The sequence below is a fragment of the Carcharhinus amblyrhynchos genome, unplaced genomic scaffold (assembly GCF_965287045.1).
Source record: "Carcharhinus amblyrhynchos unplaced genomic scaffold, sCarAmb.v2.hapA chromosome_318, whole genome shotgun sequence".
In the NCBI taxonomy this organism is placed as follows: domain Eukaryota; kingdom Metazoa; phylum Chordata; class Chondrichthyes; order Carcharhiniformes; family Carcharhinidae; genus Carcharhinus; species Carcharhinus amblyrhynchos.
Window position 1 is genome coordinate 151,933 of NW_027650058.1, and position 23,795 is coordinate 175,727.

A 23,795-nucleotide genomic window follows, 5' to 3' on the forward strand; every position below is an offset into this window, starting at 1 on the left:
TCCAAGTGCAGGTCAGTGGGACTAGGCAAAAAATGGTTCGGCACAGACAGGAAGGGCCAAGAGGCCTGTTTCTGAGCTGTAATTTTCTATGGTTCTATGGTTCTCCTTCCACATAAGTACCACGCACTGTGTAAAAAAACGTTGCTCCTCAGGTTCCCATTAACTCTTTCTCCTCTTAAACCATGCCCGCTAGCTCTCAATTCCCCAACCCTGGGAAAAGATTGAGTTAATTCACCCTTTCTGTGCCTCTCATGATCTCACACACCTTTATAAGATCACCTCTCAGTCTCCTACGCTCCACAAAAAAAAGTCGTAGCCTGTCCAATCTCGCCCCATACTCAGTCTTTTAAGTCCTGGCAACATCCTTGTAAATCTCTTCTGCACTCTTTCCAGTTTAATAACATCTTTCCGATAGCGAGACGACCAAAACTGAAGACAATACTTCAGGTGCAGCCTCACCAACATCCTGTATAACTGCAACATAACTCCCAACCTCCTCACTCAATGACCTGACTGGTGAAGCCAGCATGCCAAAAGCCCTATCTATCTGTGACCCTGCATTTAGAGAACTGTGCCACTGAACTCCAAGGTCTCTCTGTTCCATGATACTGCCAAAGGTCCTCCCATTCACTGTGAAAGTCCTACCTTAATTTGACTTTCCACACCTTACACTTATCTGTACTGAACTCCATTTGCCATTTCTTAGTCCACTTCCCCAGCTGATCAAGATCCTGCTGCAATTTTTGATAACCTTCTTCACTGTCTACAATACCATCTATTTTAGCAAATTTACTGGTCACACCAAATCCAAATCATTCAAATCATTGTTACAGACAACAACCAACAATGGATCCAGCACTGACCTCTGGCACACACCACTAGAAACAGGCCTCCTGTCTGACGAGCATCCTTCCACCATTACCCTCTGCTTTCTACCATCCATTCAATTGTATATCCAATTTGCCAGCTCTCCCTGGATTCCATGTGATCTAAACTCCCAGAGCAACCCCCACGTGGAATGGCTTTACTAAAGTCCAGTAGGGTATGTCTATCGCCCTGCCCGCAACAACCTTCCTAGTCACTTCATCAAAGAACTCTAACAAATTTATAAGACATGATCTCCCACACATGAAGCCAAGCTGACTACTCCGAATCAAACACTGTCTTTCCAAATGTCCGTATATTTTATCCCTCAGAATCCTCTCTCATCCCACCACAAATGCGAATCTTACCAGTCTATAATTTCCAGGTTTTTCTTTGCAACCTTCTTAAATAAGGGCACAACATTTGCTATCTGTCAGTCTTCTGGTAGCTCACCTGTGGCTAACGATGATGAAATATTTCAGCAATTCTCTCGCCTCACACAGTTTTCTTGGATATACCTGGTCAGGGCCAGGAGATTTATCCACCATTTTAATATGTCCATCACCTCCTCTATTGCAATATGAACTGGCCCAAAGATATCACCACGAATTTTCCCAGGTTCCCATTGAGAACCTGGCCCATCTCCTGTGGTTTCACACATATGTCCACTTTGGTACCTGAGGGGTCCTTTTCTCTCTCTCTAGTTATTCCTTTTCCTTTAATGCACTTAAAAGAATCCCTTTGGATTCACCTTTCTGCTCTCAGCCAAAGCTACATCATGTCCCCTTTCTGCCCTCCTAATTTCCTTCTTGAGTGGATTCCTGTATCCCCTGCACACCTCCAGTGAATCTTTTGATTCCAGCTACTGATATCTGAGCCACGCCTCCTTCATTTTCCTGGCCAGAACCTCAATATGTTTTGTCATCCGGGATTCACTACTCCTTCCAGGAATAGCATTTCTCTGAAGGAATTCTGAATAGCTGAGATCCCTCATCCTCGGAACATTCCAGAAACCTCCTCTCACCCTTCAGAAGCCTTGACAATCTTCTGAAAGTGTATGGGCCCAGACTTGGAAATAATTGTCCTGTTGGGACCTAACCAGGATTTTTGAATGCAGTCAAAACTACTTCTCAAATCAATTTTTATTCAATAAATCTCAGATCCCATGTTCACCATTAACCACCTCATTAATCTATCCCTTCAAACTTTGAGCAGAAATGCCCCAGTCTCTCTTTATTACAAGCAAACAAATTAAAAGCAGAATTGGACCATCCTAAAGCCTAACCTGCTTTTCAGCAGAATCAAGGCGGATCTGACTGGTTACTTTCCAGATTGGAATCGAGAACCTTCCACACCCCTGACGAAGGGACGTTGTTTCCAAAAGCTTCTGGGTTTACTATCAAATAACCTGGTTGGACTCTAACCTGGTGTTGTGAGACTTCTTACTGTGTTTATCCCAGTCCAACACCGAAATCTCCACATCATACATTCCAGATTAACATCTGCCTCTGAGAATCTTCCATTCAGGTGTCCGTGCCCTTTATCCACTCCCTGTCCCTGTCCCTCATCCACTCCCTACCCCCGTCCCTCATCCACTCCCTATCCCTGTCCCTCATCCACTCCCTGTCCCCGTCCCTCATCCACTCCCTATCCCTGTCCCTCATCCACTCCCTATCCCTGTCCCTCATCCACTCCCTATCCCTGTCCCTCATCCACTCCCTATCCCTGTCCCTCATCCACTCCCTATCCCTGTCCCTCATCCACTCCCTACCCCATCCCTCATCCACACCCTATCCCTGTCCCTCATCCACACCCTATCCCTGTCCCTCATCCACACCCTATCCCTGTCCCTCATCCACTCCCAATCCCTGTCCTTCATCCACTCCCTATCCCTGTCCCTCATCCACTCCCTATCCCTGTCCCTGTCCCTCATTCTCTCCCTATCCCTGTCCCTCATCCACTCCCTATCCCTGCCCATCATCCACTCCCTATCCCTGTCCCTCATCCACTCCCTATCCCTGCCCATCATCCACTCCCTATCCCTGTCCCTCATCCACTCCCTGCCCATCATCCACTCCCTATCCCTGTCCCTCATCCACTCCCTATCCCTGTCCCTCATCCACTCCCTGTCCCTCATCCACTCCCTATCCCTGCCCATCATCCACTCCCTATCCCTGTCCCTCATCCACTCCCTATCCCTGTCCCTCATCCACTCCCTGCCCATCATCCACTCCCTATCCCTGTCCCTCATCCACTCCCTATCCCTGCCCATCATCCACTCCCTATCCCTGTCCCTCATCCACTCCCTATCCCTGTCCCTCATCCACTCCCTGCCCATCATCCACTCCCTATCCCTGTCCCTCATCCACTCCCTATCCCTGCCCATTATCCACTCCCTATCCCTGTCCCTCATCCACTCGCTATCCCTATCTCGCATCCACTCGCTATCCCTATCTCACATCCACTCCCTATCCCTCATCCACTCCCTATCCCTGTCCCTCATCCACTCCCTATCCCTGTCCCTCATCCACTCCCTATCCCTGTCCCTCATCCACTCCCTGCCCATTATCCACTCCCTATCCCTGTCCTTCATCCACTCCCTATCCCTATCTCGCATCCACTCGCTATCCCTATCTCACATCCACTCCCTATCCCTCATCCACTCCCTATCCCTGTCCCTCATCCACTCTCTATCTCTGTAACGTCCTCCAGCCCCTATACCCCTCACTATCTTTGTAACCTCCTCCAGCCCCCTATATTCCTCCCTATCTCTGTAACCTCCTTCAGTCCCTATACCCCTCGCTATCTCTGTAACCTCCTCCAGCCCCCTAGACCTCTCTCCATTTCTGTAACCTCCTTCAGCTCCCTACACCCCTCCCTATCTCTGTAACCTCCCGCAGGAGGTTAGGGGAGGTGATGGCCTCATGGTATTATTGCCAGATTATTAATTCAGAAACTCAGCTAATGTTCTGGGGATCCAGAATCGGGTTCACATGGCTCCATAGCACACGATGGAAATTGAATTCAATTTTTTAAAAATCTGGCATTACAAATCTACTGATGACCGTGATTGTTGAAAAAACCCATCTGGTTCGCGAATGTCCTTTAGGGAAGGAAATCTGCCACCCTTACCCATTCTGGCCTACATGTAACTCCAGAGCCACAGAAATGTAGTTGGCTCTCAACTGCATTCGGGCAAATAGAGATGGGCAATAAATCCTATGATGTGGAGATGCCAGTGTTGGACTGGGGTAAGCACATGAGAAGTCTCACAGCACCAGATTAAAGTCCAACAGGTTTATCTGGTAGCAAAAGCCACAACCTTTCAGAGCGCTGCCCCTTCACCAGGTGAGTGTGAGTTCTGTTCACTAACAGGGCATAGAAAGGCACAAACTCAATTTACAAAATAATGGTTGGAATGCGAGTCTTTACAGATAATCAAGTCCTAAAGGTACAGACAATGTGAATGTAAATTGAGTTTGTGTCCTTCCATGCCCTGTGAGTGAACAGAACTTCCACTTACCTGATGGAGGGGCAGTCCCCGATAAACTTCCCTCTCTCAGTAACTCACTCCAGTCCCCAATAACCTTCCCTATCTCAGTAACTTCCTCCAGTCCCCGATAAACTTCCCTATCTCAGTAACTCCTCCAGTCCCCGATAAACTTCCCTCTCTCAGTAACTCACTCCTGTCCCCAATAACCTTCCCTATCTCAGTAACTTCCTCCAGTCCCCGATAAACTTCCCTCTCTCAGTAACTCCCTCCAGTCCCCAATAACCTTCCCTATCTCAGTAACTCCTCCAGTCCCCAATAACCTTCCCTATCTCAGTAACTTCCTCCAGTCCCCGATAAACTTCCCTCTCTCAGTAACTCCCTCCAGTCCCCAATAACCTTCCCTCTCTCAGTAACTCCTCCAGTCCCCGATAACCTTCCCTATCTCAGTAACTCCTCCAGTCCCCAATAACCTTCCCTATCTCAGTAACTCCTCCAGTCCCCAATAACCTTCCCTATCTCAGTAACTTCCTCCAGTCCCCAATAACCTTCCCTATCTCAGTAACTCCTCCAGTCCCCGATAACCTTCCCTATCTCAGTAACTCCTCCAGTCCCCAATAACCTTCCCTATCTCAGTAACTCCTCCAGTCCCCGATAACCTTCCCTATCTCAGTCACTCCTCCAGTCCTCAATAACCTTCCCTATCTCAGTAACTCCTCCAGTCCCCGATAACATAAGAACATAAGAACATAAGAAATAGGAGCAGGAGCAGGAGTAGGCCAACTAGCCCTTCGAGCCTGCCCCGCCATTCAATAAGATCATGGCTGATCTGTCTTGGCTCAGCTCCACATTCCTGCCCTCTCCCCATAACCCTTAATCCCCTCTCTTATCAAAAACCCATCAACCCGCGTCTTAAAAATATTTAGCGAGGCAGCCTCCACCACTTCAACGGCAGAGAATTCCAGAGATTCACCACCCTTTGAGTGAAGAAGTTCCTCCTCAACTCCATTCTAAACCGCCCCCCCCTTTATCTTGAGGCTGTGCCCCCTAGTCCTACTATCCTTTCTGAGCGGGAAGAGTCTCTCCACCTCTATCCTATCCATCCCATTCATCATCTTGTACGTCTCAATGAGATCTCCTCTCATTCTTCTAAACTCTAACGAGTACAAGCCTAATTTATTCAGCCTCTCCTCATAGCTCAACCCCCTCAACTCCGGCATCAGCCTAGTAAACCTCCTCTGCACTCCCTCCAAGGCCAAAATATCCTTGCGTAAGTACGGCGCCCAAAACTGCACACAGTACTCCAGCTGCGGCCTCACCAATGCCCTATACAGCTGCAGCAAGACCTCCCTACTTTTATATTCAATCCCCCTCGCGATGAAAGGTATGAAAGATATGTGAAAGGTAAAAGGATAAGAAGAGAAGGGATAGGACCTATAAAAGGTGAGGGGGGAAAGGTTTGTGTGGAACCAGAAGAAATGGCGGAGGTGCTTAACGAGTACTTCGCCTCAGTATTCACGGTGGAAGCCGATCTGGGAGATTTTGTTATGGATTTGCAGCAGATGGAAAGGATTGAGTACGTGAATATTAAGGAGGAGGATGTGTTGGAACTTTTGAATTCTATCAAGGTAGATAAGTCGCCGGGACCAGATGGGATGTACCCCAGGATACTGTGGGAGGCGAGGGAAGAGATTGCAGAGCCCCTGGCGATGATCTTTGCGTCGTCAATGGAGACGGGAGAGGTTCCAGAGGATTGGAGGATTGCGGATGTAGTTCCTATTTTTAAGAAAGGGAACAGGGATAGCCCGGGAAATTACTGACCGGTGAGTCTGACCTCAGTGGTTGGTAAGCTGATGGAGAGGCTTCTGAGGGACAAGATTTACGAACATTTGGAGAGGTTTGACATGATCAGGAATAGTCAGCATGGATTTGTCAAGGGCAGGTCGTGCCTTACAAGCCTAGTTGAGTTCTTCGATAATGTGACTGAACACATTGACGAAGGAAGTGCCGTGGACGTAGTGTACATGGACTTCAGCAAGGCGTTTGATAAGGTCCCCCATGCAAGACTTCTTGAGAAGGTGAGAGGGCATGGGATCCAAGGGCCTTTGGCCTTGTGGATCCAGAACTGGCTTGCCTGCAGAAGGCAGAGAGTGGTTGTGGATGGGGCTTTTTCTGAATGGAGGTCAGTCACCAGCGGAGTGCCTCAAGGATCTGTTCTGGGACCCTTGTTGTTTGTCATTTTCATAAATGACCTGGATGAGGAAGTGGAGGGATGGGTAAGTAAGTTCGCTGATGACACGAAGGTTGGTGGTGTTGTGGATGATCTGGAAGGATGGCAAAAGATGCAGCAGGACATAGATAGGATGCAGGACTGGGCGGAGAAGTGGCAGATGGACTTCAACGCGGATAAATGTGTAGTCGTCCATTTTGGCAGAACCAACGGGATGAACGAGTACACTATCAAGGGCAGAAGTCTGAGTAGTGTTGAGGAGCAGAAGGATCTTGGGGTCCGGGTCCACAGGACTCTTAAATCGGCCTCGCAGGTGGAGGAGGTGGTCAAGAAGGCGTATGGTGTACTGGCCTTCATTAATCGAGGGATTGAGTTTAGGAGTCGGGAGGTAATGCTGGAACTTTATAAGACCCTTGTCAGGCCTCATTTGGAGTATTGTGCGCAGTTCTGGTCGCCTCACTATAGGAAAGATGTAGAAGCTATTGAAAGGGTGCAGAGGAGATTTACAAGGATGTTGCCTGGACTGGGAGGCATGCCTTATGAAGTTAGGTTGAGGGAGCTGGGACTCTTTTCCCTGGAGAGACGAAGGTTGAGAGGCGACCTGATAGAAGTTTACAAAATGTTGAGAGGAATAGATAGGGTGGACTCTCAGAGGCTATTTCCCCGGTTTGAAATGGTCGCTACGAGAGGACACAGATTTAAGGTGCGGGGAGGGAGGTTCAGAAGTGATGTTAGGGGTAAGTTTTTCACTCAGAGGGTGGTGAGTGAATGGAATCGGCTGCCGTCAGTGGTGGTGGAGGCGAACTCGCTGGGGTCTTTTAAAAGACTTCTGGATGAGTATATGGGGTTTAATGAGATTGAGGGTTATAGATAGGTCTGTAGGTTGGTAGGTGATGTGATCGGCGCAACTTGTGGGCCGAAGGGCCTGTTTGTGCTGTAGTGTTCTATGTTCTATGTTCTATGTTCTATGAAGGCCAGCATCCCATTAGCCTTCCTGACCAACTGCTGCACCTGCAAGCTGGGTTTTTGCGACTCATGCACAAGGACCCCGAGGTCCCTCTGCACCGTCGCCTGATGCAGTTTTTCTCCACGTAAGTAATAATCCTTCCTACCATTATTCCTACCAAAGTGGACCACCTCGCACTTGCCAACATTAAATTCCATTTGCCATTTCCTGGCCCATTCGCCCAACCTATCTAGATCCTTCTGTAGACTCTCCCCACCCTCCGCACAATTTGCCTTTCCGCCAATTTTGGTGTCATCAGCAACTTTCGACACCCTACACTCGGTTCCCTCCTCCAGATCACCTATATAAATGGTAAATAGCTGAGGCCCCAGCACCGACCCCTGGGGCACTCCACTAGTCACCATCCGCCAATCCGAATAGCACCCATTGACCCCCACTCTCTGCCTCCTATTTGACAACCAGTCCTCTATCCACGGTAACACCCTACCCCCAACTCCATGCCCCCTTACCTTCTGCAATAACCTTCCCTATCTCAGTAACTCCTCCAGTCACCGATAACCTTCCCTATCTCAGTAACTCCTCCAGTCACCGATAACCTTCCCTATCTCAGTAACTCCTCCAGTCCCCAATAACCTTCCCTATCTCAGTAATTCTTCCAGTCCCCAATAACCTTCCCTATCTCAGTAACTCCTCCAGTCCCCGATAACCTTCCCTATCTCAGTAACTCCTCCAGTCCCCAATAACCTTCCCTATCTCAGTAATTCTTCCAGTCCCCGATAACCTTCCCTATCTCAGTAACTCCTCCAGTCCCCAATAACCTTCCCTATCTCAGTAATTCTTCCAGTCCCCGATAACCTTCCCTATCTCAGTAACTCCTCCAGTCCCCAATAACCTTCCCTATCTCAGTAACTCCTCCAGTCCCCAATAACCTTCCCTATCTCAGTAACTCCTCCAGTCCCCGATAACCTTCCCTATCTCAGTAACTCCTCCAGTCCCCAATAACCTTCCCTATCTCAGTAATTCTTCCAGTCCCCGATAACCTTCCCTATCTCAGTAACTCCTCCAGTCCCTGATAACCTTCCCTATCTCAGTAACTCCTCCTGTCCCTGATAACCTTCCCTATCTCAGTAACTCCTCCAGTCCCTGATAACCTTCCCTATCTCAGTAACTCCTCCAGTCCCCAATAACCTTCCCTATCTCAGTAACTCCTCCAGTCCCCGATAACCTTCCCTATCTCAGTAACTCCTCCAGTCCCCGATAACCTTCCCTATCTCAGTAACTCCTCCAGTCTCCGATAACCTTCCCTATCTCAGTAACTCCTCCAGTCCCCGATAACCTTCCCTATGGCGGGTAGGTCGTGCCTTACTAACCTTATTGAGTTTTTTGAGAAAGTGACCAAAGAGGTGGATGGGGGTAAGGCAGTGGACGTGGTGTATATGGATTTTAGTAAGGCGTTTGATAAGGTTCACCATGGTAGGCTTCTGCACAAAATGCAGATGTATGGGATTGGGGGTGATCTAGGGAACTGGATTAGGAATTGGCTAGCGGATAGGAGACAGAGGGTAGTGGTTGACGGTAAATATTCATCATGGAGTTCGGTTACAAGTGGTGTGCCTCAGGGATCTGTGTTGGGGCCACTGCTGTTTGTGATTTTTATTAATGATCTGGATGAGGGTATAGTTGGGTGGATCAGTAAATTTGCTGATGATATCAAAGTCGGAGGTGTGGTAGATAGTGAGGAAGGGTGTCATAGTTTGCAGGAAGACTTAGACAGGTTGCAGAGCTGGGCCGAGAGGTGGCGGATGGAGTTTAATGCAGAGAAATGTGAGGTAATTCACTTTGGTAGGAATAACAGATGTGTCGGGTACAGGGCTAACGGGAAGACTTTGAATAGTGTGGAGGAGCAGAGGGATCTAGGTGTATGTGTACATAGATCCCTGAAAGTTGGGAATCAAGTAGATAAGGTTGTTAAGAAGGCATACAGTGTCTTGGCGTTTATTGGTAGGGGGATTGAATTTAGGAGTCGTAGCGTTATGTTGCAACTGTACACAACTCTGGTGCGGCCGCACTTGGAGTATTGTGTGCAGTTCTGGTCCCCACATTACAGGAAGGATGTGGAGGCTTTGGAGAGGGTGCAGAGGAGGTTTACCAGGATGTTGCCTGGTATGGAGGGGAGATCCTATGAGGAGAGGCTGAGGGATTTGGGGTTGTTTTCGCTGGAAAGAAGGCGGCTAAGAGGGGATCTTATTGAAACATATAAGATGATTAGAGGTTTAGATAGGGTGGATAGTGATAGCCTTTTTCCTCTGATGGAAAAATCTAGCACGAGTGGGCATGGCTTTAAACTAAGGGGGGGTAGTTATAGGACAGATGTCAGGGGTAGGTTCTTTACCCAGAGGGTGGTGAGGGATTGGAATGCCCTGCCTGCTGCAGTTGTAAATGCGCCTAGTTTGGGGGCGTTTAAGAGGTCTGTGGACAGGTTTATGGACGAAAAGGGATTGGTTTAGGTTAGTGGGTCGTTGTTGTTTTTTTTTTAACTGGTCGGCGCAACATCGTGGGCCGAAGGGCCTGTTCTGCGCTGTAATGTTCTATGTTCTATGTTCTATCTCAGTAACTCCTCCAGTCCCCGATAACCTTTCCTATCTCAGTAACTCCTCCAGTCCCCGATAACCTTCCCTATCTCAGTAACTCCTCCAGTCCCCGATAACCTTCCCTATCTCAGTAACTCCTCCAGTCCCCGATAACCTTCCCTATCTCAGTAACTCCTCCAGTCCCTGATAACCTTCCCTATCTCAGTAACTCCTCCAGTCCCCGATAACCTTCCCTATCTCAGTAACTCCTCCAGTCCCCAATAACCTTCCCTATCTCAGTAACTCCTCCAGTCCCCGATAACCTTCCCTATCTCAGTAACTCCTCCAGTCCCCGATAACCTTCCCTATCTCAGTAACTCCTCCAGTCCCCAATAACATTCACTAAAAAAGTTGATCCACTGGTTAAAAGGAAAAAGGAGGCTTATGTCAGGATGAGACTTGAGGGCTCGGGTAGTGCACTGGGAAGCTTTAGATTGGCTAGGAGGGAGTTAAAGAGTGAGTTAAGAAGGGCTAAAAGAGGACATGAGAAGACTTTGGCTGATAGGATTAAGGAGAATCCTAAGGTGTTCTATAGATATGTTAAGAACAGAAGATTGGTTAGGGCAAGATTAGGGCCAGTTAGAGACAGCAGTGGGAAGTTATGTGTGGAACCGGAAGAGATTGGAGAGGCATTGAACCAATATTTCTCTTCGGTATTCACGCAGGGAGACATAAATGTAGCTGTGCAGAACACTGGGTTACAGGGTTGTAAACTGGATAGTATTGCAGTTGATAAGGAGGATGTGCTAGATATTCTTGAGGGTTTGAAAATAGATAAGTCCCCTGGGCCGGACTGGATTTACCCTAGGATTCTCTGGGAGGCAAGAGAGGCGATTGCAGAGCCCCTGGCTCTGATCTTCAGGTCGTCGTTGGTCACAGGGATAGTGCCAGAAGATTGGAGGATAGCGAATGTTGTCCCATTGTTTAAGAAGGGGAACAGAGACTTCCCCGGGAATTATAGACCAGTGAGTCTTACTTCTGTTGTGGGCAAGGTTTTAGAAAAAATTATTAGGGATAGGATTTATATTTATTTAGAGAGTAATGAATTGATTGGAGATAGTCAGCATGGTTTTGTGGAGGGTAGGTCGTGCCTTACTAACCTTATTGAGTTTTTTGAGAAAGTGACCAAAGAGGTGGATCGGGGTAAGGCAGTTGACGTGGTATATATGGACTTAAGTAAGGCGTTTGATAAGGCTCACCATGGAATGCTTCTGCAGAAAATGCAGATGTATGGGATTGAGGGTGATTTAGTTAATTGGATCAGGAATTGGCTAGCAGATAGGAGACAGAGGGTGGTGGTTGATGGTAAGTATTCGTCATGGAGTTCAGTTACAAGTGGTGTGCCTCAGGGATTTGTTTTGGGGCCACTGCTGTTTGTAATTTTTATAAATGATCTGGATGAGGGTATAGTTGGGTGGATTAGTAAATTTGCTGATGACACCAAAGTCGGAGGTGTGGTAGATAGTGAGGAGGGGTGTCATAGTTTACAGGGAGACTTGGACAAGTTGCAGAGCTGGGCCGAGAGGTGGCGGATGGAGTTTAATGCGGAAAAGTGTGAGGTAATTCACTTTGGCAGGAATAACAGATGTGTAGAGTATAGGGCTAACGGTAGGACTCTGAATAGTGTTGATGAACAGAGGGACCTAGGTGTATGTGTACATAGATCCCTGAAAGTTGGGAATCAAGTAGATAAGGTTGTTAGGAAGGCGTCTTGGCGTTTATTGGTAGGGGGATTGAATTTAGGAGCCGCAGCGTCATGTTGCAACTGTACAAAACTCTGGTGCGGCCACACTTGGAGTAGAGTGTGCAGTTCTGGTCCCCACATTATAGGAAGGATGTGGAGGCATTGGAGAGGGTGCAGAGGAGGTTTGCCAGGAGGTTGCCTGGTATGGAGGGGAGGTCCTATGAGGAGAGACTGAGGGATTTGAGGTTGTTTTCGTTAGAAAGAAGGCGGCTAAGAGGGGACCTTATTGAAACATATAAGATGATTAGAGGTTTAGATAGGGTGGACAGTGACAGCCATTTTCCTTGGATGGAGAAAGCTAGCACGAGGGGGCATAGCTTTAAATTAAGGGGTGGTAGTTATAGGACGGATGTCAGAGGTAGGTTCTTTACCCAGAGGGTGGTGAGGGATTGGAAAGCCCTGCCTGCTGCAGTTGTAAATGCACCTACTTTGGGGGCGTTTAAGAGATCCGTGGATAGGTTTATGGATGGAAAGGGATTGGTTTAGGTTAGAGGGTCATTGCTTTTTAATTGGTCTGCACAACATCGTGGGCCGAAGGGCCTGTTCTGCGCTGTAATGTTCTATGTTCTATCTCAGTAACTCCTCCAGTCCCCGATAACCTTCCCTATCTCAGTAACTCCTCCAGTCCCCAATAACCTTCCCTATCTCAGTAACTCCTCCAGTCCCCAATAACCTTCCCTATCCCAGTAACTCCAACACTCCCCGATAACCTTCCCTATCTCAGTAACTCCTCCAGTCCCCAATAACCTTCCCTATCTCAGTAACTCCTCCAGTCCCCAATAACCTTCCCTATCTCAGTCACTCCTCCAGTCCCTGATAACCTTCCATACCTCAGTAACTCCTCCAGTCCCCGATAACCTTCCCTATCTCAGTAACTCCACCAGTCCCCAATAACCTTCCCTATCTCAGTAACTCCAACAGTCCCCGATAACCTTCCCTATCTCAGTAACTCCTCCAGTCCCCGATAACCTTCCCTATCTCAGTCACTCCTCCAGTCCCCGATAACCTTCCCTATCTCAGTAACTCCTCCAGTCCCCGATAACCTTCCCTATCTCAGTCACTCCTCCAGTCCCCAATAACCTTCCCTATCTCAATAATTCTTCCAGTCCCCAATAACCTTCCCTATCTCAGTAACTCCTCCAGTCCCTGATAACCTTCCCTATCTCAGTAACTCCTCCAGTCCCCGATAACCTTCCCTATCTCAGTAACTCCTCCAGTCCCCGATAACCTTCCCTATCTCAGTAACTCCTCCAGTCCCCGATAACCTTCCCTATCTCAGTAACTCCTCCAGTCCCCGATAACCTTCCCTATCTCAGTAACTCCTCCAGTCCCCGATAACCTTCCCTATCTCAGTAACTCCTCCAGTCCCCGATAACCTTCCCTATCTCAGTAACTCCTCCAGTCCCCGATAACCTTCCCTATCTCAGTAACTCCTCCAGTCCCCGATAACCTTCCCTATCTCAGTAACTCCTCCAGTCCCCGATAACCTTCCCTATCTCAGTAACTCCTCTAGTCCCCAATAACCTTCCCTATCTCAGTAACTCCTCCAGTCCCCGATAACCTTCCCTATCTCAGTAACTCCTCCAGTCCCCAATAACCTTCCCTATCTCAGTCACTCCTCCAGTCCTCAATAACCTTCCCTATCTCAGTAACTCCTCCAGTCCCCGATAACCTTCCCTATCTCAGTAACTCCTCCAGTCCCCAATAACCTTCCCTATCTCAGTAACTCCTCCAGTCCCCGATAACCTTCCCTATCTCAGTAACTCCTCCAGTCCCCGATAACCTTCCCTATCTCAGTAACTCCTCCAGTCCTCAATAACCTTCCCTATCTCAGTAACTCCTCCAGTCCCCGATAACCTTTCCTATCTCAGTAACTCCTCCAGTCCCCGATAACCTTCCCTATCTCAGTAACTCCTCCAGTCCCCGATAACCTTCCCTATCTCAGTAACTCCTCCAGTCCCCGATAACCTTCCCTATCTCAGTAACTCCTCCAGTCCCCGATAACCTTCCCTATCTCAGTAACTCCTCCAGTCCCCGATAACCTTCCCTATCTCAGTAACTCCTCCAGTCATCGATAACCTTCCCTATCTCAGTAACTCCTCCAGTCCCCGATAACCTTCCCTATCTCAGTAACTCCTCCAGTCCCCGATAACCTTCCCTATCTCAGTAACTCCTCCAGTCCCCAATAACCTTTTCTATCTCAGTCACTCCTCCAGTCCTCAATAACCTTCCCTATCTCAGTAACTCCTCCAGTCCCTGATAACCTTCCCTATCTCAGTAACTCCTCCAGTCCCCGATGACCTTCCCTATCTCAGTAACTCCTCCAGTCCTCAATAACCTTCCCTATCTCAGTAACTCCTCCAGTCCCCGATAACCTTCCCTATCTCAGTAACTCCTCCAGTCCCCGATAACCTTCCCTATCTCAGTAACTCCTCCAGTCCCCAATAACCTTCCCTATCTCAGTCACTCCTCCAGTCCCCGATAACCTTCCCTATTTTTGTAACTGGTCGGCGCAACATCGTGGGCCGAGGGGCCTGTTCTGCGCTGTAATGTTCTATGTTCTATCTCAGTAACTCCTCAAGTTGACAATGCTCTGAGATTGCTGCACTTCTCCAATTCCGGCCTGTCGAACATTCCCCGATTCCTATCGGTTCACAACTGCCAGCTGTGCCTTCAGCTGCCTGGGAGTCCTGGAGTTCAGGAATTTCCTCCCTAAATCTTCCTCCCTTTCTGAAGCTGTTTAAAAGTGACCTCACAGGGTACTTCCTGGTATTTCCGTGTACTCCAGGGCACTCTGATGTCTGCTCCAAACTGCGGGAATGACTGATTGATCGAGTTATTTCAGTGATGCTCAATTACTCTGTCCACAACTCACCCCAGTTATCAGATACCAGTCTCCTCATCTGGAAGCACGCGGTGGCATTACCAAACGGCTGGTTGGACCATTTTGCTGGCTGACACTGATAGGCCTCAAAGGGGATTTGCCAAGGATTGAACAAAACTGTAACAGACACGTTGAGGACAGGTCGAGAACTGCAAAGAGTGCAATGAGTATCGATGTTAGACACAGGATCAGTCACAACTTGCACCCTGACAGAGAGTGAATTGATGAGTACAGAATCTGCAGTGATTCACATTGAGGGTGAATTGGTGAGAACAGTATTTTTGGGTTGACTGAATTCATACAGTAATATAATCCCTACAGTGCAGAAGGAGGCCATTTAGCCCATCGAGTCTGCACTGACCACATTTCTATCCAGGCCTTATCCCTATAACCCTATGCATTTACCACAGCTAATCACCCTGACACTAAGGGGCAAATTAGCAGTGCCAATCCACCCAAACCACACATCTTTGGACTGTGGGGGGAAACCAGAGCACCCAGAGGAAACCGATGGAGACACGGGATGAATGTGCAGACTCCACACTCCCAGCCGAGAATTGAACTCAGGTCCCTGGCACAGTGAGTAAGCAGTGCTAACCACTGAGCCACCTCTGTGAGTCTGAGACATTCTCACTCGGAGCATGCCAGTTGCTAGTTTGAATGTACAGTTTGTGTCTTCCTGTGTATGGGTGACACTGAACATCCCAAGTCTACAAGATGGTATTCTTCCCATTTCATTCCCAATGTCCGTCCATCTCCCGAGCTGAATCTCGAGTACTGTGAGCAGTATACTGTCTGCTGTACCCTCAGCAGAGAAAGCCGTATGAAAGTTCACAGTATTAGTTAAACAGCCAAAGTGATGACAATCTCAGAACGGGGTTTAGCTGCTGCTTCAGTATCTGCTTGCAGTACTTGCTTTGGATTTAGTTCCAATATTTATTGTACTTTCAAAACCTTGATGAGTCAAATACTGAGTTTAAACACTAAAACCTCCCAGTTATGGTAACTGCTGGACAACATAGACAAACTATTTAAACTAAACGACACAAAGTGATACCCGATTACAGGTGAGGTGATGTGCTTGTGAGTGTGTGTGTGTGTGTCTGTGTCTGTGTGAGTATGTGTATGTGTGTATCTGTGTTTGTGTGTGTGCATCTGTGTAAGTACATGTGTGCCTGTGTGAGTTTATGTGAGTATCTGTGTGTGTATATCTGTGTTTGTGTGTGTGTATCTGTCTGAGTGTGCATGTGTGTATTTGTGTAAGTGTGTGTCTGTGTGAGGATGTGTGTGTATCTGTGTGTGTGTTTTTGTGTATCTGTGTGAGTGTGCATGGGTGTATTTGTGTAAGTTTGTGTCTGTGTGAGGGTGTGTGTGTATCTGGGTGTGTGTTTTGGTGCATCTGTGTGAGTGTGCATGGGTGTATTTGTGTAAGTGTGTGTCTGTGTGAGGGTGTGTGTGTATCTGGGTGTGTGTTTTTGTGTATCTGTTTGAGTGTGCATGTGTGTATTTGTGTAAGTGTGTGTCTGTGTGAGGGTGTGTGTATCTGGATGTGTGTTTTTGTGTATCTGTGTGAGTGTGCATGGGTGTATTTGTGTAAGTGTGTGTCTGTGTGAGGGTATGTGTGTATCTGGGTGTGTGTTTTTGTGTATCTGTGTGAGTGTGCATGGGTGTATTTGTGTAAGTGTGTGTCTGTGTGAGGATGTGTGTGTGTCTGGGTGTGTGTTTTGTGTATCTGTGTGAGTGTGCATGTGTGTATTTGTGTAAGTGTGTGTCTGTGTGAGGGTGTGTGTGTATCTGGGTGTGTGTTTTTGTGTATCTGTGTGAGTGTGGATGTGTGTATTTGTGTAAGTGTGTGTCTGTGTGAGGGTCTGTGTGTATCTGGGTGTGTGTTTTTGTGTATCTGTGTGAGTGTGCATGTGTGTATTTGTGTAAGTGTGTGTCTGTGTGAGGGTGTGTGTGTATCTGGGTGTGTGTTTTTGTGTATCTGTGTGAGTGTGCATGGGTGTATTTGTGTAAGTGTGTGTCTGTGTGAGGATGTGTGTGTGTCTGGGTGTGTGTTTTGTGTATCTGTGTGAGTGTGCATGTGTGTATTTGTGTAAGTGTGTGTCTGTGTGAGGGTGTGTGTGTATCTGGGTGTGTGTTTTTGTGTATCTGTGTGAGTGTGGATGTGTGTATTTGTGTAAGTGTGTGTCTGTGTGAGGGTCTGTGTGTATCTGGGTGTGTGTTTTTGTGTATCTGTGTGAGTGTGCATGTGTGTATTTGTGTAAGTGTGTGTCTGTGTGAGGGTGTGTGTGTATCTGGGTGTGTGTTTTTGTGTATCTGTGTGAGTATGCATGTGTGTATTTGTGTAAGTGTGTGTCTGTGTGAGGGGGTGTGTGTATCTGGGTGAGTGTTTTTGTATATCTGTGTGAGTGTGTATGGGTGTATTTGTGTAAGTGTGTGTGTGAGGGCGTGTGTGTCTGGGTGTGTGTTTTTGTGTATCTGTGTGAGGGTGGATGTGTGTATTTGTGTAAGTGTGTGTCTGTGTGAGGGTGTGTGTGTATCTGGGTGTGTGTTTTTGTGTATCTGTGTGAGTGTGCATGTGTGTATTTGTGTAAGTGTGTGTCTGTGTGAGGGTGTGTGTGTATCTGGGTGTGTGTTTTTGTGTATCTGTGTGAGTGTGCATGGGTGTATTTGTGTAAGTGTGTGTCTGTGTGAGGGTGTGTGTGTATCTGGGTGTGTGTTTTTGTGCATCTGTGTGAGTGTGCATGGGTGTATTTGTGTAAGTGTGTGTCTGTGTGAGGATGTGTGTGTCTGGGTGTGTGTTTTTGTGTATCTGTGTGAGTGTGCATGGGTGTATTTGTGTAAGTGTGTGTCTGTGTGAGGATGTGTGTGTCTGGGTGTGTGTTTTTGTGTATCTGTGTGAGTGTGCATGGGTGTATTTGTGTAAGTGTGTGTCTGTGTGAGGATGTGTGTGTATCTGGGTGTGTGTTTTTGTGTATCTGTGTGAGTGTGGATGTGTGTATTTGTGTAAGTGTGTGTCTGTGTGAGGGTGTGTGTGTATCTGGGTGTGTGTTTTTGTGTATCTGTGTGAGTGCGCATGTGTGTATTTGTGTAAGTGTGTGTCTGTGTGAGGGTGTGTGTGTATCTGGGTGTGTGTTATTGTGTATCTGTGTGAGTATGCATGTGTGTATTTGTGTAAGTGTGTGTCTGTGTGAGGATGTGTGTGCATCTGGGTGTGTGTTTTTGTGTATCTGTGTGAGTGTGCATGTGTGTATTTGTGCAAGTGTGTGTCTGTGTGAGGGTGTGTGTGTATCTGGGTGTGTGTTTTTGTGTATCTGTGTGAGTATGCATGTGTGTATTTGTGTAAGTGTGTGTCTGTATGAGGGGGTGTGTGTATCTGAGTGTGCGTTTTTGTGTATCTGTGTGAGTGTGCATCTGTGTGAGGGTGTGTGTGTATCTGGGTGTGTGTTTTTGTGTATCTGTGTGAGAGTGCATGTGTGTATTTGTGTAAGTGTGTGTCTGTGTGAGGGTGTGTGTGTCTGGGTGTGTGTTTTTGTGTATCTGTGTGAGAGTGCATGTGTGTATTTGTGTAAGTGTGTGTCTGTGTGAGGGTGTGTGTGTATCTGGGTGTGTGTTTTTGTGTATGTGTGTGAGAGTGCATGTGTGTATTTGTGTAAGTGTGTGTCTGTGTGAGGGTGTGTGTGTCTGGGTGTGTGTTTTTGTGTATATGTGTGAGTGTGCATGTGTGTATTTGTGTAAGTGTGTGTCTGTGTGAGGGTGTGTGTGTATCTGGGTGTGTGTTTTTGTGTATGTGTGTGAGAGTGCATGTGTGTATTTGTGTAAGTGTGTGTCTGTGTGAGGGTGTGTGTGTCTGGGTGTGTGTTTTTGTGTATATGTGTGAGTGTGCATGTGTGTATTTGTGTAAGTGTGTGTCTGTGTGAGGATGTGTGTGTCTGGGTGTGTGTTTTTGTGTATTGTGTGAGTGTGCATGTGTGTATTTGTGTAAGTGTGTGTCTGAGGGTGTGTGTGTGTATCTGGGTGTGTGTTTTTGTGTATCTGTGTGAGTGTGCATGGGTGTATTTGTGTAAGTGTGTGTCTGTGTGAGGGTGTGTGTATATCTGGGTGTGTGTTTTTGTGTATCTGTGCGAGTATGCATGTGTGTATGTGTGTAAGTGTGTGTCTGTGTGAGGGTGTGTGTGTTTTTGTGTATCTGTGCGAGTATGCATGTGTGTATGTGTGTAAGTGTGTGTCTGTGTGAGGGTGTGTGTGTTTTTGTGTATCTGTGCGAGTATGCGTGTGTGTATTTGTGTAAGTGTGTGTCTGTGTGAGGGTGTGTGTATATCTGGGTGTGTGTTTTTGTGTATCTGTGCGAGTATGCATGTGTGTATGTGTGTAAGTGTGTGTCTGTGTGAGGATGTGTGTGTATCTGGATGTGTGTTTTTGTGTATCTGTGTGAGTGTGGATGTGTGTATGTGTGTAAGTGTGTGTCTGTGTGAGGGTGTGTGTGTATCTGGATGTGTGTTTTTGTGTATCTGTGTGAGTGTGCATGTGTGTATTTGTGTAAGTGTGTGTCTGTGTGAGGGTGTGTATGTATCTGGATGTGTGTTTTTGTGTATCTGTGTGAGTGTGCATGTGTGTATTTGTGTAAGTGTGTGTCTGTGTGAGGATGTGTGTGTATCTGGGTGTGTGTTTTTGTGTATCTCTGTGAGTGTGCATGTGTAAACAAAGAACAATACAGCACAGGAAACAGGCCCTTCGGCCCTCCAAGCCTGTGCCCCTCATGCTTCCAATTAGACCATCCGTTTGTATCCCTCCATTTCCAGTCTGTTCAAGTGGCTATCCAGGTAAGTCTTAAACAATCCCAGCGTGTCCGCCTTTACCACCTTGCTTGGCAGTGCATTCCAGTCTCCCCCCACCTTCTGTGTAAAATACGTCCCTCTGATATCTGTGTTAAACCTCGCCCCCCTCACCTTGAACCTGTGACTCCTTGTGTTTGTCACCTCTGACCTGGGAAAAAGCTTCCCACTGATCACCCTATCCATACCCTTCATAATTTTATACACCTCTGATAGGCTGCCCCTGATCCTCCATCTTTCCAGGGAGAACAACCCCAGTTTACCCAAAGTCTCCTCATAGCTAAGACCCTCCATACCAGGCAACATCCTGGTAAACCTTCTCTGCACTCTCTCCAGGGTCTCCACGTCCTTCTGGTAATGCGGCGACCAGAACTGGACGCAGTACTCCAAATGTGGCCTAACCAACGTTCTATACAGCTGCAACATCAGAATCCAGTTTTTATACTCTATACTCCGCCCTATAAAGGCAAGTATGCCATATGCCTTCTTCACCACCTTCTCCACCTGCATTGCCACCTTTAAGGATTTGTGGACCTGCACACCCAGGTCCCTCTGTGTGTCTATACTCCTGATGGTTCTGCTATTATTGTATAGCTCCCCCCCTACATTAGTTCTACCAAAATGCATCACTTCACATTTATCTGGATTAAATTCCATCTGCCATTTCTCCACCCAATTTTCCAATCTACATCCTGCTGTATTCTGCGTGCAGGAAGGTTTTTTGACTCAGTATGTAGATAGGCCAACTAGAGGTGAGGCTATATTGGATTTGGTGCTGGGAAATGAGCCAGACCAGGTGCTAGACTTGGAAGTTGGTGTGCATTTTGGTGATAGTGACCGCAATTCGGTTACGTTCACTTTAGTGATGGAAAGGGATAGGCATGAACCTCGGGCTAGTGGTTTTAGCTGGGGGAAGGGTAATTATGAGGCTATTAGGAGAGAATTAGGAAGCATAGGTTGGACTAGGAGATTACAGGGACTGGGAACGTCTGAAATGTGGAGTTTTTTCAAGGAGCAGCTACTGCGAGTCGTGATAGGCAAGGAGGAATTGGTAGGGCTAGGGAACCGTGGTGCACCAAAAAAGTTTTTTCGTTGGTTAAGAGGAAAAAGGAGGCTTATGTTCGGATGAGAAGTGAGGGCTCGGGTAGTGCACTAGAAAACTTTAGATTGGCTAGGAGGGAGTTGAAGAGTGAGGTAAGAAGGGCTAAAAGAGGACATGAGAAGACTTTGGCTGATAGGGTTAAGGAGAATCCTAAGGCGTTCTATAGGTATGTCAAGAACAGAAGGTTGGTTAGGGCAAGATTAGGGCCAGTTATAGACAGCAGAGGGAAGTTATGTGTGGAACCGGAGGAGATTGGAGAGGCATTGAACCAATATTTCTCTTCGGTGTTCACGCAGGGGGACATGGATATAGCTGAGGAGGACACTGGGTTGCAGGGGAGTAGAATTGACAGTGTTGCAGTTGATAAGGAGGATGTGCTAGATATTCTGGAGGGTCTGAAAATAGATAAGTCCCCTGGTCCGGATGGGATTTACCCCAGGATTCTCTGGGAGGCAAGAGAAGTGATTGCTGAGCCTCTGGCTCTGATCTTCAGGTCGTCGTTGGCCTCTGGTATAGTACCGGAAGATTGGAGGTTAGCGAATGTTGTCCCATTGTTTAAGAAGGGGAACAGAGACTTCCCCGGGAATTATAGACCGGTGAGTCTCACTTCTGTTGTGGGCAAGGTTTTAGAAAAAATTATTCGGGATAGGATTTATAGTTATTTGGAGAGTAATGAATTGATTGGAGATAGTCAGCATGGTTTTGTAGCGGGTAGGTCGTGCCTTACTAACCTTATTGAGTTTTTTGAGAAAGTGACCAAAGAGGTGGATGGGGGTAAGGCAGTGGACATGGTGTATATGGATTTTAGTAAGGCGTTTGATAAGGTTCACCATGGTAGGCTTCTGCAGAAAATGCAGATGTATGGGATTGGGGGTGATCTAGGGAATTGGATCAGGAATTGGCTAGCGGATAGGAGACAGAGGGTGGTGGTTGATGGTAAATATTCGTCATGGAGTTCGGTTATGAGTGGTGTGCCTCAGGGATCTGTTTTGGGGCCACTGCTGTTTGTAATTTTTATTAATGATCTGGACGAGGGTATAGTTGGGTGGATTAGTAAATTTGCTGATGACACCAAAGTCGGAGGTGTGGTAGATAGTGATGAAGGGTGTCATAGTTTGCAGGAAGACTTAGACAGGTTGCAGAGCTGGGCCGAGAGGTGGCGGATGGAGTTTAATGCGGAGAAGTGTGAGGTAATTCACTTTGGTAGGAATAACAGATGTGTCGAGTATAGGGCTAACGGGAGGACTTTGAATAGTGTGGATGAGCAGAGGGATCTAGGTGTATGTGTACATAGATCCCTGAAAGTTGGGAGTCAAGTAGATAAGGTTGTTAAGAAGGCATACGGTGTCTTGGCGTTTATTGGTAGGGGGATTGAATTTAGGAGTCGCAGCATCATGTTGCAACTGTACACAACTCTGGTGCGGCCGCACTTGGAGTACTGTGTGCAGTTCTGGTCCCCACATTACAGGAAGGATGTGGAGGCTTTGGAGAGGGTGCAGAGGAGGTTTACCAGGATGTTGCCTGGTATGGAGGGGAGGTCCTATGAGGAGAGGCTGAGGGATTTGGGGTTGTTTTCGCTGGAAAGAAGGCGGCTAAGAGGGGATCTTATTGAAACATATAAGATGATTAGAGGTTTAGATAGGGTGGATAGTAATAGCCTTTTTCCTCTGATGGAGAAATCTAGCACGAGGGGGCATGGCTTTAAATTAAGGGGTGGTAGTTATAGGACGGATGTCAGGGGTAGGTTCTTTACCCAGAGGGTGGTGAGGGATTGGAATGCCCTGCCTGCTGCAGTTGTAAATGCGCCTAGTTTGGGGGCGTTTAAGAGATCCGTGGATAGGTTTATGGACGAAAAGGGATTGGTTTAGGTTAGTGGGTCATTGTTTTGTAACTGGTCGGCGCAACATCGTGGGCCGAAGGGCCTGTTCTGCGCTGTAATGTTCTATGTTCTCTGACAAAGTTTATCGCTATCCGCAAGTCCAGCCATCTTCGTGTCATCCGCAAACTTACTGATCACACCAGTTACACCTTCTTCCAGATCATTTATATATATCACAGACAGCAGAGGTCGCAGTACAGAGCCCCGCGGAACACCACTGGTCACAGACCTCCAGCCGGAAAAAGACCCTCTGTCTTTTATGGCCAAGCCATCTCTCCACCCAACTAGCTAGTTCCCATGAGATTTAACCTTTTGCACCAGCCTGCCATGAGGGACTTTGTCAAATGCTTTACTAAAATCCATATAGACGACATCCACGGCCCTTCCCTCGTCAATCATTTTTGTCACCTCCTCAAAAAACTCAACCAAATTTGTGAGGCACGACCTCCCTCTTACAAAACCATGCTGTCTGTCAATAATGAGATTGTTCCGTTCTAAATGTGCATACATCCTATCTCTAAGAATCCTCTCCAACAATTTCCGTACCATGGATGTCAAGCTCACCAGCCTATAATTACCCGGGTTATCCTTGTTGCTACCCTTCTTAAATAACATTAGCTATCCTCCAATTCTCTGGGACCTCACCTGGGTCCAATGAAGAGATAAAGATTTCTGTCAGAGGCCCAGCAATTTCATCTCTTGTCTCCCTGAGCAGTCTAGGAGAGATGCTATCAGGCCCTGGGGATTCGTCTGTCTTAATGTTCCCTAAAAAACCTCACACTTCCTCCCTTGTAATTGAGATTCTCTCTAAAGGGTCAACACCTCCCTCTGAGACACTCCAGTCAACACGTCCCTCTCCTTTGTAAATACTGATGCAAAGTATTCATTTAGGATCTCCCCTACTTCCTTGGGTTCTAAGCATAATTCCCCTCCTTTGTCACTGAGAGGTCTGATTTTTCCCCTGACAGCTCTCTTGTTCTTAACATATGAATAAAATGCCTTCGGATTCTCCTTAATCCTGTCTGCCAAGGACATTTCATGACCCCCTTTTGCCCTTCTAACTCCCTGTTTGAGTTCTTTCCTACTCTCTCTGTGTTCCTCCAGTGCTCTATCTGTTTTTAGCTGCCTAGACCTAACGTACACCTCTCTTTTTTTTGATCAGATCCT

At 47.3% G+C, this 23,795-nt stretch overlaps 1 protein-coding gene across 1 annotated transcript in view; it reads right to left on the minus strand.

The window, feature by feature from the left end:
- Positions 1 to 23,795, minus strand: part of LOC145339080 (integrin alpha-X-like) — a 98,078-nt gene that overhangs the window by 73,193 nt on the left and 1,090 nt on the right. The window contains exon 2 of the mRNA XM_080183512.1: positions 14,801 to 14,958. Coding sequence (XP_080039638.1) covers positions 14,801 to 14,958 — 158 coding nt within the window. The remainder of the gene's footprint in view (positions 1 to 14,800; positions 14,959 to 23,795) is intronic.